The sequence below is a fragment of the Quercus suber genome, unplaced genomic scaffold, assembly GCF_002906115.3.
Source record: "Quercus suber isolate HL8 unplaced genomic scaffold, Cork oak 2.0 scaffold_311, whole genome shotgun sequence".
In the NCBI taxonomy this organism is placed as follows: domain Eukaryota; kingdom Viridiplantae; phylum Streptophyta; class Magnoliopsida; order Fagales; family Fagaceae; genus Quercus; species Quercus suber.
The window spans coordinates 287,515-299,920 of NW_027069767.1; the positions used below are offsets into that span (position 1 = coordinate 287,515).

Below are 12,406 nucleotides of genomic sequence, written 5' to 3' on the forward strand. Positions count from 1 at the left end.
CAAACTCCTTTCTAGCAGCTTATTATTACCAGTCAGACTGAACGAGCTGATTTTCAGAGTTGGGAATCCAGTCTCCAGAGGAATGACAGTTTCAGCCCTATAAGTCATCGAGAAGGAGGTATCTCCAGTAGATCTGCGAGGCGTAGTTCTGTAAGCCTAAAGTACGTGTGGCAATTCTTCCACCCACTTGCCCTTCACATCGTCTAATCTCTTCTTTAATCTATTAACTATGACTTTGTTAACTGCTTCCACTTGTCCATTCCCCTGGGGATAGGCAAGGGTGGAGTATCTGTTTGTGATTCCCAGTTCACTACAATAATTCCAGAATGCTTTGCTGTCGAACTGTAGGCCATTGTCCGAGATGAGAGTATGAGGAACTCCGAAACGAGTAATAATATTCTTCCATACAAATTTCTATACATCTACGTCTCGGATGTTGGCTAGAGGTTCAGCTTCAACCCATTTAGTGAAATAGTCTGTGCCGACCAGAAGGTACTTCCTATTTCTGGCAGCTTTTGGGAATAGACCCACTATATCTAAACCCCATTGAGCAAACGGCCATGGACTAGATAGTAGGTTGAGGACTCCACCTGGTTGGTGTATGTTCGACGCAAATCATTAACATTGATCGCACTTCTTAACATACTCATGGGCTTCTTTTTGCATGTTCGGCCACCAATAACCTTGAGTAACAGCTCGGTGAGTTAAAGACCTATCTCCAGTGTGACTCCCACAGATTCCTTCATGCAATTCCTCTAGTAGTAACTCAGCCACTTCAAGATGCATGCATAACAGGTACGGTCCTAAATAGGAGCATTTGTATAATTTCTGGTCCTCGGATAGCCAGAATCTGGTCGCCGTCCTCTAAATTTTGTCAGCTTCCCCCTTCTCTTTAGGCAGAATATCTTCTTTCAAGAATTTAACTATCGGATCCATCCAGCAGAGCCCGATTCTGATTTGGTGAACTTGGATTACATCTCTTCTTGCCTCGGTAGGCCCATGCAAGTCTTCGACGAGGGTAACTCTCGGCAAATTTTGCGCCGAAGAGGTAGCGAGTGTGGCAAGAGAGTCAGCATGTGCGTTACCACTTCAAGGGATGTGCAGCAAATTGAAAAATTTGAACTCCGATTGCAAACATTTAACTCGGCTCAAGTATCCCTGCATTCTCTCATCCTTCGCCTCAAACTCACCTTATACTTGACCCACAACTAACCTTGAGTCCGAAAACAATTCCACTGCCTTTCCTCCCATTCTTTGTACCATAGACATTCCCATCAATAGAGCTTCGTACTCCACCTCATTATTTGTTGTCAAGAAATCCAACTTTAACGATTTTTCAATGAAGATTCTCTCGAGGGATATCAGCACTAGCCCCACTCCAGAACCTTTCTGGTTTGCTGTGCCGTCCACATACACTTCCCAATAGGAGGGGCCTTGTTGAGAAATCATGCCAACCGATTTTTCATCCATGTCCTTCTCTGCTGTTACTTCTTCTAAACTAGGTTCTGTGAACTCGGCCACCAGATCTGCAAGGATCTGCCCCTTGACTGAAGTGTGAGGCATGTATTTGATATCAAAAACCCCTAGGATAGTGCCCCACTTGGCTATTCTTCCTGTGTAGTCGGCACTTCGAAGTATGGATTTAAGCGGGAGTTGTGTATGCATGACGACCGTATGTGCTTGGAAGTAATGAGGCAATTTTCGTGTTCCGAGTACTACTGCCAAGATAGCTTTCTCTAGCAGCAAGTACCTAATCTCAGCCTCATGTAAAGATTTACTCACATAGTAAACTGGCCTTTGCATGCCTTGTTCCACTCGTATCAGTACTAGACTTATGGCATAGGGAATCATAGCAATATAGGCAAACAGGACCTCATCTGGTTCAGGACTAGACATAATTGGTGGCCGAGCCAAATAGTCTTTGAGTTGTGGAAAGGCCGAAGCACATTCTTTAGTCCATTCAAATCTTTTCCACTTGTTGATCAGTGAGAAGAAAGGTTTACACCTATCTACCGACCGAGAGATGAATCGGTTCAGTGCAGCGGTCATTCTTGTCAATTTCTGAACCTCTTTCGAATTCCGAGGAGACTGTAGATTTTGGATAGCTTTTATCTGGTCGAGGTTAACCTCAATTCTCTTGTGATAGGCCACAATCTGAATGACCCTTTGTGATTAAACCAATTAATTAATTAGCCATGTTATTAATTAATCAATTTATCATGCAATTGCGTGGAAGCACAAACAAATCACCAAAAACTAAATATGCAGCGGAAATTAAATGACACGGTGATTTGTTTACGAATGGGAAAAAACCTCGCGGCAAAAACCCCACCGGGTGATTTTCAGGTCACCACTCCCGAAACTCCACTATTATCAAATCAAGCGGTTACAAGTAAAGGAATCCCAAGTACCGTACCAACCTACAGTTGAACCCTTACCCCAATACCCAATTAGACTTCATCTGTAGCGACAGTTCCCACCTTTGATGCACGGCTCCCAAGTACTTGACTAACCAATGCGCAGATCCCAGTACGCGACTTCAAAACACCAACTTAAGGAAGAGAGGTTGGCTATAAAGTTCTTTAGTTCATCCTACACAATGAAGATCAGGAAGATGCTTGGTCATAAAGCCCTATGGTGCAAATACACAGCAACTTCTTTAGAGAAGATGAACTAGGTCAAGAACTTCATCTTTGATCACAATTTGCTTGAACAGAGATTGCTCAATGATTTTTCAACTTGTGTCACACTTGACGGCTCTTAAAACAATCATTTTATATGTTTAGGGTTTGGAGAAAAGAAGGCCTAAAAGCATATTCACGGATCCTAAGAAAATCAGATCAGAAAATTTGAAATTTTAAATCTCAACAGATAGCAAGTGTCGAGGTAGCTATCAAGAAGGTGTCGAGCTTTAATGAAATTGCACTTCAGCTTGCTTTTTCTTGGACAGACTTGGTGACTTCAACACTTGATCTTGAAACCTTGTTTCTTGAAGTATTAAAAACACCTAGAACTACCCAATTACAAGTAGAGTGCATTTTGTTAAAGGATTAGCCAATTTACATAAATAAGTAACATATGTTCTTAACAAGTGAAAACATATATGTCCTAACAATCTCCCTCTTTGGCAATCCGTGACAAAACCACAACAGACAAATGAACATATGAGAGACGTCACAAATCACTAAACTCATATTCACTTGTTGAATACAATAAAATCTATCCTAACACAAACTCTTAAAAAATTTTGGAAGAAGAGAGTTTATGGCAAGTAAACTTTGACAACCTGTATTTCTGAAACACTTTAAACAAAACTCATCAAGGCATTTTATGTGAAACAAAAATAATAGATTGCATACAAATATAATGAACATATGTATAAAGATAGAGAAGAAACAACACATGAAGAGAGAGGTGAAAGAAACATACATCCACATATATAAAGAAGTATAAGTACAATGTATGTAAAAATGGTCAAAGGACCTCATATACAAGATCAATGTATCTATAAAGAATAGAAAAGAAAAGATACATCAAAACCTCACTACATCCCTCAAACTATCAACACTCCCCTTATCAAGAATGTCTTATACTAACTCTTCCCCTAAGATGACTACTCTCATAACCCAAAACTACTCCCCCCTTTTTGTCACGAGTGACAAAGGGTAGAGTGTCATGTAGACATCTCATCAGTAGAGCTAGCATCTCCATCATCATCATCATCATCATCATCATCATCATACTCAGAATCTGAAGCTACTAGAGTAGGTGGTGAAGGAGTAGCCTCTGGAGCAAAACCACCCATGGTCGCCTGCCGTTGTGCAATACGACCAACACGAACATTCACTTGATACAAATCAGCAGAGAGTGTATCAAGGCGAGTGTCCATGCGTTGTAGCTGCGCCATAATGTCTCCTAGAGATATGTCACCCGTAGAGGAAGAAGGAGCAGATGTAGATGGAGCTGATCTGGATGGAGCTGAACGGGAGGGAAGAGTGGAATTCATCTGTCACGACCTAAACTGCGCCTCACTACGTTTTATGGTAGCGGCATCTATGACACAAATGTGTGTGAAGTGGTCGGACACAGGAAAGGGAATAGAAAAATGGCGTAAGATCCTCGTGATAATGGAAGGAAAGATGAGCTTATCACGGGACGCCGAATCAAGATGAACACCTATGATAGAAAGAATAAAGTGAGAAGAAAAATCTATAGTAAGATGTTCAAGAAGAGATAACAAAAATCGAGCACAAGGCTCTGTGATAGAGTTGTAGTGAGAGAGAGGATAGAGTACAAACGTCATCACCAAGTTTAGGAATCTAGGACCTTTAGCAAAAGACCTACATGATGTGTACTGATGCTCACCCCAATCAGCAGGGCGCTGATAAAAGGTAGAGATGAGCTCATCTTTGGACATAGTCCTCAGACGCTCACAAGAAGGATAGTTAGAAAACTCTATCCTAGGAACCCTAAGCACATCCGCAACTAGTTGCGGTGTGACAGGGATGCACATACCTCAAATACGAGTGAAAAAGAGAGGTACTGAACGATCTATCCCGTGCATATTGGAGTAAAACTCCTAAATCAGCACGAGAGGACAAGTAACCGGGACGTCACACAGTGACTCCCATCCCCTACTGTGAATGACAGAGGGAAGGTCAGTGTCGGCGAAGTCTGCCAGAATGACTTGATGTTCCGAATGAACACCTCATCGAGAAAAGTCCTCCGTAAATGCCTTGTGGGCATCTCCATCATTAAACCGAAGGTTAAGAGGAGCAGAGTCAAAAGAAGAGGAAGCTCCAGAACGCAAAGGGTTCCGAGCAGGTATGGATTTACGTTTGGGTGCCATAGACACTACTAACGTAAAAGAATGAGAAAGAGATAGAGAAAGAGACAATCAGAAAAGTCCCAACACAGTTCAAATAGATCAAATATGTTGAACAAAAAAAACGTATGCATGGGAATGCATGAGTATGTAACATGCAAAGCAAAAGGCATCATGGGCTCAGCCCAATCCAATCCTACAAACACACAGCATAGAGCACACATCTAAATGCATGTAAATATCATTCTAATGCACATGGAATGAAATGTATATCATTTTGAAAGCATTTAAATGAAAACCCAACCCAAAATTTCAAGAAAAACTCATCAATTTTGAAAAATCCCAAAAATTTTCAAAAATCCCAAAAACTAGGTTTCAAAACATGAAATGCATGAGAAAGGGAGGGAAAAATGAACTTACCAAGTGATTGAAACCAAGGGAAGACCGAAAATGAAGAGGATTTGAAGATTTGAGTGAGAGAAAATTGGTTGGGAGATGAAAAGCCTTCGGACAGATCAAGAGAGATCGAGGAAATGAGTGAAAAATTGCAAAAAATCCTTTTATAGACACTTTAGTAAATCTCGACAACTGAGGTGTCAAGAGGTATCGAGAAAGCTGTCGAGGATTTGGCCTTCGATAGCTTCAGGTGTCGAGAGGTGTCGAGGAATAAGGAACAGTTTCGAAGCACAGAATCTCGATCGATCGACCAGGTATCGAGAAGGTATCGAGGAAACAAGAACATTCTCGATCGATCCATCAAGCGTTGAAGAGGTATCGAGATTGCGATAAGAAAAAGACTTGAGATGCTCGACAGATAACCAGGTATCGAGGAGGTGTCGAGAAGGTGTCGAGACAGGTTGAAAAAGCAGCTTTTCGAGAAGAGAAAAACATAGACATGAATGCAATCCAACATACACCTCAACCATTGATCCAATTAATATATAAGGCTCTTAAAATCATCTCTCAAAAAAAATTTAAGCACATGGATCCTCAAAAACACACACACACACACTAAACAAGTCTAACCAATTTTATTTTTCAAAAACAAGTTAAGACAGTTTAGTGAGCATACATTAGCACATGTAAAACCTTTGTGATGGCCAAATCACATTGTACCTGCACATGTATCAAAAGTAGCAAAGAATATTGTGTGTTGTGTGTGAAAAACATCGCAAAATTGCATATGTGTATACATGTTATGACGATCTGAGATATGAAAAAATAACTTTAACTCACACACAATCGTAACTGTTTGATGGGGACTATCACCTTCGAGGTACATCCTATAACTCCCACATCTCCTAGAATACACGCTTGCAACCATATTTAAAGCATTTTTAATCTTTTTTTGCTTTTTATTTTCTTTGCATATTTTCTTTTATTTTAGCATACCATACATGCCTATAAAGAGAGAGAAAAGAAATACCCAAGATGTTAAGCATTTGACATCGCACTTTTGCTATGCTGAAGCATACGAATGTCTTTGACACTGCACTTTTACTATGCCGAAGCATACAGGTGTCATTTATGATTGGAGAGCAACAGTGGTGAGATGGTTATTTATGCTTTTCTCTTAGAATTTTCTAGTCCTACCCGTCAAAAAGAGTGATACGAGTGTTAAGTTTAAGAGATGACTTAATCTTACTCGTCACAAACAAGAGCCACAAAGCTCACTTGCTTAGTTGTGCATAGAGATGCTCATCTAAGCTACAAAAGATACAAAGTTTAGAAACTTTGTTTCAATGGCCATCCAAGGTACACAAGTACCAAAGTACACAGAACACACATTGTTTTTGTATTTTTCTGATTTTTCAATTTTTTTTAATTTTTATTTTAAAAACAAAAGAAAACAAAACTGAAAGTAAACACACAAAAACATGTTAAACAAAATAAAGCATAAAACTAGACTGACTCAACAAAAATGCAAAACACACAAGCAATGCAACAACCAAGAAAAGCAAGAAGGGAAAAGAAAATGATGAACTTTCAGAAGATCTCCAAGAGGAGCAAGAGAGGATTGAAGCTGATTTTGGCTTCTAGATGCTATCATGCTATTGCTCTGTTGAGTAGCTAGCCACTTATAGCAATTAGGCCGAGTATGACCGGCAGCTCCACAATGATGATAGAGATGCTGCTTCTTTTGTTTAGGCTTTTGAGAGTTAGCCTTCTTAGTCCTAGGGTTTTTAGCATCTTTCTTATCTTGATTAGGGGGTGCTCCTAAGATAAATTTACCCTTGTCTAAGTTCTCACTCGCTAATTCAGTTTTAACATCAGTGTTCTCAATTTCAGTGTTATTAGCAGGAGAAATAAAAACCGTATTACTAGTTGAAGCAGTATTAGAGAAAGAAAGACCATACCCTAAGCCTGTTCGATCCGAAGTAGTTTTCTGATTGCTTAGCATCTCATCAAGCTTTGCACTTGAAGTCCTCTCTAATTGAGCTCTAGCTTGAAACAACTCAGCTTCAAGCTTCTTGGTCTTCTCAGCCAAAAAGTTGTTCTCAAACCTCAGTGCTCCAATAGTTTGATTCGCCACATCAAACTTTGTGGACAACTCTTTACGATCAAGTTCCACATCACTGAGCTTCTTAGTGACCAGCCTATATAATTTCTCATGCTTCTCAGAGAGCTTGTAAAACTTCTCATAGGCTGAATGGATATCATTTTGATCATCCATTTTCTCAAATTTAGACTCCACTAGTTCTTCTTCTTCATCCACTTCTTCAACAATCCCTTCAGTAGGATTGACTATGGCAGTGAAGGCATTTAAGATTCCGTCATCCTCATTGTCGGAATCATCTTCATGCTCAGTGTCACTCAAGGTTGCAGCAAGTGCCTTACTCTTCCCAATGCTCTTGAGATATGTTGGGCATTCATGCTTTATGTGACCAAGTCCATGACATCCGAAGCACTTTGGTCCAGCTGGAACAGTGTACTGACCGCCATCCTTAGTGTCCTTCTTCCCTTTGTCTTGGCTCTTAAACTGAGAAGAACTGGATTGTCTGCAGTCCTTGTCGAAGTTCCTCCCATTGGCATTCTTCATAAACTTCTTAAACTGCCTTGTAATGTAGGACTTCATCTTAGAATCTTCATCATCGAAAGACTCATCTGTATCACTGCTCTTTGCCTTCAAGGCCATGCTCTTGTCTTTACTTGTTTTGTCAATCCTAGATAGTCCTAGCTCGTAGGTCTGCAAGTTTCCAACCAGCTCAGTCAAAGGAATTTTGTCAATATCCTTTGATTCTTCTATTACCGTAATCTTGGCATGAAATCTCTCAGGTAGAGATCTGAGCACCTTCCTTACAACCTTGGGTTCAGGGATGGTTTCCCCAAGATTGAAGGCTAAGTTCACTATGTCCTTTAACTTGGCATAGAACTCATCAAATGACTCATCCTCCTCCATCTTAATTTCTTCAAAGCTTGTAGTGAGCCTTTAAAGCTTTGAATCTTTGACAGCCTTTGTTCCTTCATAGATTGTCTGGAGGGTGGTCTAACCCTCCTTAGCAGTTTCAGTTGAGGATATCTTCTTGAACTCCTCATTGGTGACTGCACTAAATAGGGCATTTAACGCCCTGCTGTTGAAGTTAGCCGCCTTGATCTTTGCGTCATCCCAATCGGCCGATTCTTCTTTTGGCTTGGTCCAGCCAATCTCTACAGCTTGCCACACCTTCTCATCTAAAGACTGCAAGAAAGCTCTCATACGTACTTTCCAGTATGCATAGTTAGTGTCATCAAATAAAGGAGGTATAATTAATGACTGTCCTCTATTCATGACAAGCATGGGTCAATGGATCAACACAGCAAAAATTAAACCTAATCAGAGTGTGCCTGCTCTGATACCACTTGATAGGCCACAATCTGAATGACCTCTTGTGATTAAACCAATTAATTAATTAGCCAAGTTATTAATTAATAAATTTATCATGCAATGGCGTGGAACCACAAACAAATCACCAAAAACTAAATATGCAGCGGAAATTAAATGACACGGTGATTTGTTTACGAATGGAAAAAAACATCGAGCCAAAAACCCCACCGAGTGATTTTTAGGTCACCACTCCCGAAACTCTACTATTATCAAATCAAGCGGTTACAAGTAAAGGAATCCCAAGTACCTTACCAACCTACGGTTCAACCCTTACCCTAATACCCAATTAGACTTAATCTATAGCGACAGTTCCCACTTTTGATGCACGGCTCCCAAGTATGTGACTAACCAATGCACGGATCCCAGTACGCGACTTTAAAACACCAACTTAAAGAAGAGAGGTTGGCTGCAAAGTTCTTCAGTTCATCCTACACGATGAAGATCAGGAAGATGCTTGGTCACAAAACCTTATGGTGTAAATACATAGCAACTTCTTCAGAGAAGATGAACTAGGTCAAGAACTTCGTCTTTGATCACAATTTGCTTGAACAGAGATTGCTCAATGATTTTTCAACTTGTGTCACACTTGACAGCTCTTAAAACAATCATTTTATATGTTTAGGGTTTGGAGAAAAGAATGCCCAAAAGCATATTCACGAATCCCAAGAAAATTAGATCAGAAAATCTGAAATTTTAAATCTTGACAGATAGCAGGTGTCGAGGTAGTTATCGAGAAGGTGTTGAGCTTTAATGAAATTGCACTTCAGCTTGCTTTTTCTTGGACAGACTTGATGACTTTAACACTTGATCTTGAAACCTTGTTTCTTGAAGTATTAAAAATACCTAGAACTACCCAATTACAAGTAGAGTGCATTTTGTCAAAAGATTAGCCAATTTACATAAATAAGTGACATATGTTCTTAACAAATGAAAACATATATGTCCTAATACCCTGTGTGTCACCATGTACCCCAAAAACTTGCCTAACCCTACACCGAATGAGCATTTAGAAGCTTTCAGACGTAGCTTGTGCCTTCTTAGGATTTCAAAAGTGTTGTCAAGGTCCTTTACATGCTCATAAACGAATTTGCTTTTCACCACCATGTCATCTATATAAACCTCAATACTTTTGCCCAGCTGTGACTCAAACATCCTTGTCATCATTCGTTGGTAAGTAGAGCCTGCATTTTTCAGACCGAATGGCATCACTTTATAACGGTAATTATCAATAGGGGTAACAAAAGCGATCTTCTCCTGGTCATCTGGGGCTAACGGTATTTGGTGGTAGCCTTAGAAAGCATCCAAGAAACTCATCCGAGGATGGCCGACAGTGGCATCACTAGCTGATCAATTTTTGGCATGGGGAAGGGGTCCTTAAGACAAGCCTTATTTAAGTCGGTGAAATCTACACAAACTCGCCATTTCCCGCTCTTTTTCTTCACCACCACAGTATTTGCTAACAATTCAGAGTAAAAAACTTCTTTAATAGCTCCAGTCTGTTTGAGCTTCATTACTTCTTCTTTAACTGCATCTACATGTTCTTTAGATGGGCGCCGAAGAGGCTGCTTCTTGGGGATAATCAGTGGGTTGACTTTCAGATGGTGGCAAATGAATTCCGGATCCACTCTTGGGGCTTCGTAATCATTCTCGGCAAATACGTCAAGATTTCTCTTAAGAAACTCAATTAGCTCTTCCTTTTCTAGTAGAGACATCTGAGATCCGACTTGAAAGAACCTTTCGGGATTGTCCCCAATTAGAACTTTTATTAAATCCTCACATCTAACGCCTTCATCTAGATCATCGACGTGCGATACCCAACTTTTTAAATGCTATAAATCTCTCTCGGCCTGGCTGAGGACTCAATTTCGGGATTGTGCTGGATGGCAGCCACCAAGCATTGTCTGGCCGAGGATTGATCTCCACAGATTTCACAAACTCGCCCTTCGGATGGATATTTAACTTTTTGATGCAAAGTAGAGGAAACTGACCCTAGCGTATGTTGCCAAGGTCTGGCTACAATTGTCGTATAAGGGGAATACACATTTACAACAATGAAGTCCACCTCCACTACTTCCGAGCCAGTCTGTACAAGCAGCCATATTTGGCCCTTCGGGGTGACGATTCTTCCCTCGAAACTAACCAAGGGAGAACTGTATAGTGTTAAGTCATTAGGTTTTTGGTTCAGCCCCCTGTAGAGGTCAGGGTACATTATCTCCACCGCGCTACTCTGGTCCACCATTACCCTCTTCACATCATATCCTCTAATTCTGAGGGTGACTACTAGAGCGTCATCATGAGGTTGGGTGACTCCAATCTTATCTTCGTCCGAAAAGCCTAAAACCGGTTGGATAACCGGTCTAGCTCTCCTCGGATCTCGGCCAAAGTCCCTTGCCAGTAACTGAGCTACTGACATAACCTTGAATGGCTAGGACCCTGTTCTTCCTGGTGCTGCGAAAATGGCGTTAATAGTTCCTAATGAAGGTTTCGAAGAATCATTCCTCTAGGGCTTGAAATTCATCTGACCTCCTCGGCCACTGGAGTGATGCAAGAGGTGTCTCAATTTACCTTCGCGAACCAGTTGGTCCAAATGATCCCACAGACTTCTGCAATCTTCAGTGGTATGCCCATGGTCTTGGTGGTATTGGCAATAGAGATTGTGATTGCGCCTCTCAGGATTCCCCACCATCTTACTCAACCACTTAAAGAATGGTACATTCTTGATCTTTTCCAAAACTTGGTGGATTGGCTTCTTGAACACAGTATTGACTGCTTGAGCATTTGCTGATCCTGACTGCCCAACAAAATCTCTCCGTGGCTTGTTATTGTAACAGTCCGACCTGAAATCCCTCATCTCTTGGGGGATAACCTTGTCCTTACCCTTCCCTTGTTGTTGATCTTCTTCAACTCTTTTATATTTTTTAATACGGTCCATGAGTTGACGCATGTTAGTAACGGGTTTACCAGACAAGGATGTCCTTAAACCGTGGTCAGTAAGGAGGCCGAGCTTGAACATGTCGAGGGCCATTGCATCAAAGTTGCCCTCCATATCATTAAACATCTCCCAATACCTATCCGAATACGCCTTCAGGGTCTCACCCTCCTGCATGCTCAAGGATAGCAGAGAAGACAAGGACCTGGCCACTCTTCGGCATGTGACAAAATGTGAACCAAATGCTTGAGTGAGCTCTTTGTAAGAATTGATGGAATCTACTTTCAGGCTGTCAAACCACCTCATTGCAACCGGTCCAAGACTGGAAGGCAAGACTTTACACATCAGAGCTTCATCTCTGGAGTAGATAGCCATCCTTTGATTAAAGTGGCTCACATGCTCCACAGGGTCCGTTTTACCATTATAAATGGTAAAGGTTGGCTGGTTAAAACGCCGAGGAAGTCTCGCTCCTTCAATCCTGTGCGTGAAGGGTGACCTAGAGATTTGATTCAAGGCTTTGCTCATAGCATCGTTTCCTACTCCTCCACGTGATGGGCTTTGAAGTTGCCTCTTGCGACGGTGATCCTCTTCGTATGAAAAGGATTCACTGATTGGTGTCCGAGATTTCTGCTAGTAGGTGACATCTTGTTCGTCACCCTAATCCTCATCAGAATGCGAAGAAATACGTTTTCTCTTTGCATGGCGCAACTCCATCTTTAGCCTCTCAATTTCTAGTTGCTTGTTGTTCTTCTCTGCATGAAACACGTGACTTTCTCCATGCGGTTGA

The 12,406-nt window shown here is 41.1% G+C and overlaps 1 protein-coding gene across 1 annotated transcript; it reads right to left on the reverse strand.

Moving 5' to 3' along the window:
* Positions 1–11,190: 11,190 nt before the first annotated feature.
* Positions 11,191–11,994, reverse strand: LOC136071423 (uncharacterized). The gene has a single exon (XM_065782717.1). It carries the CDS (start codon positions 11,992–11,994, stop codon positions 11,191–11,193), a length of 804 nt encoding a protein of 267 aa, XP_065638789.1.
* Between the last annotated feature and the right edge of the window lie 412 nt (positions 11,995–12,406).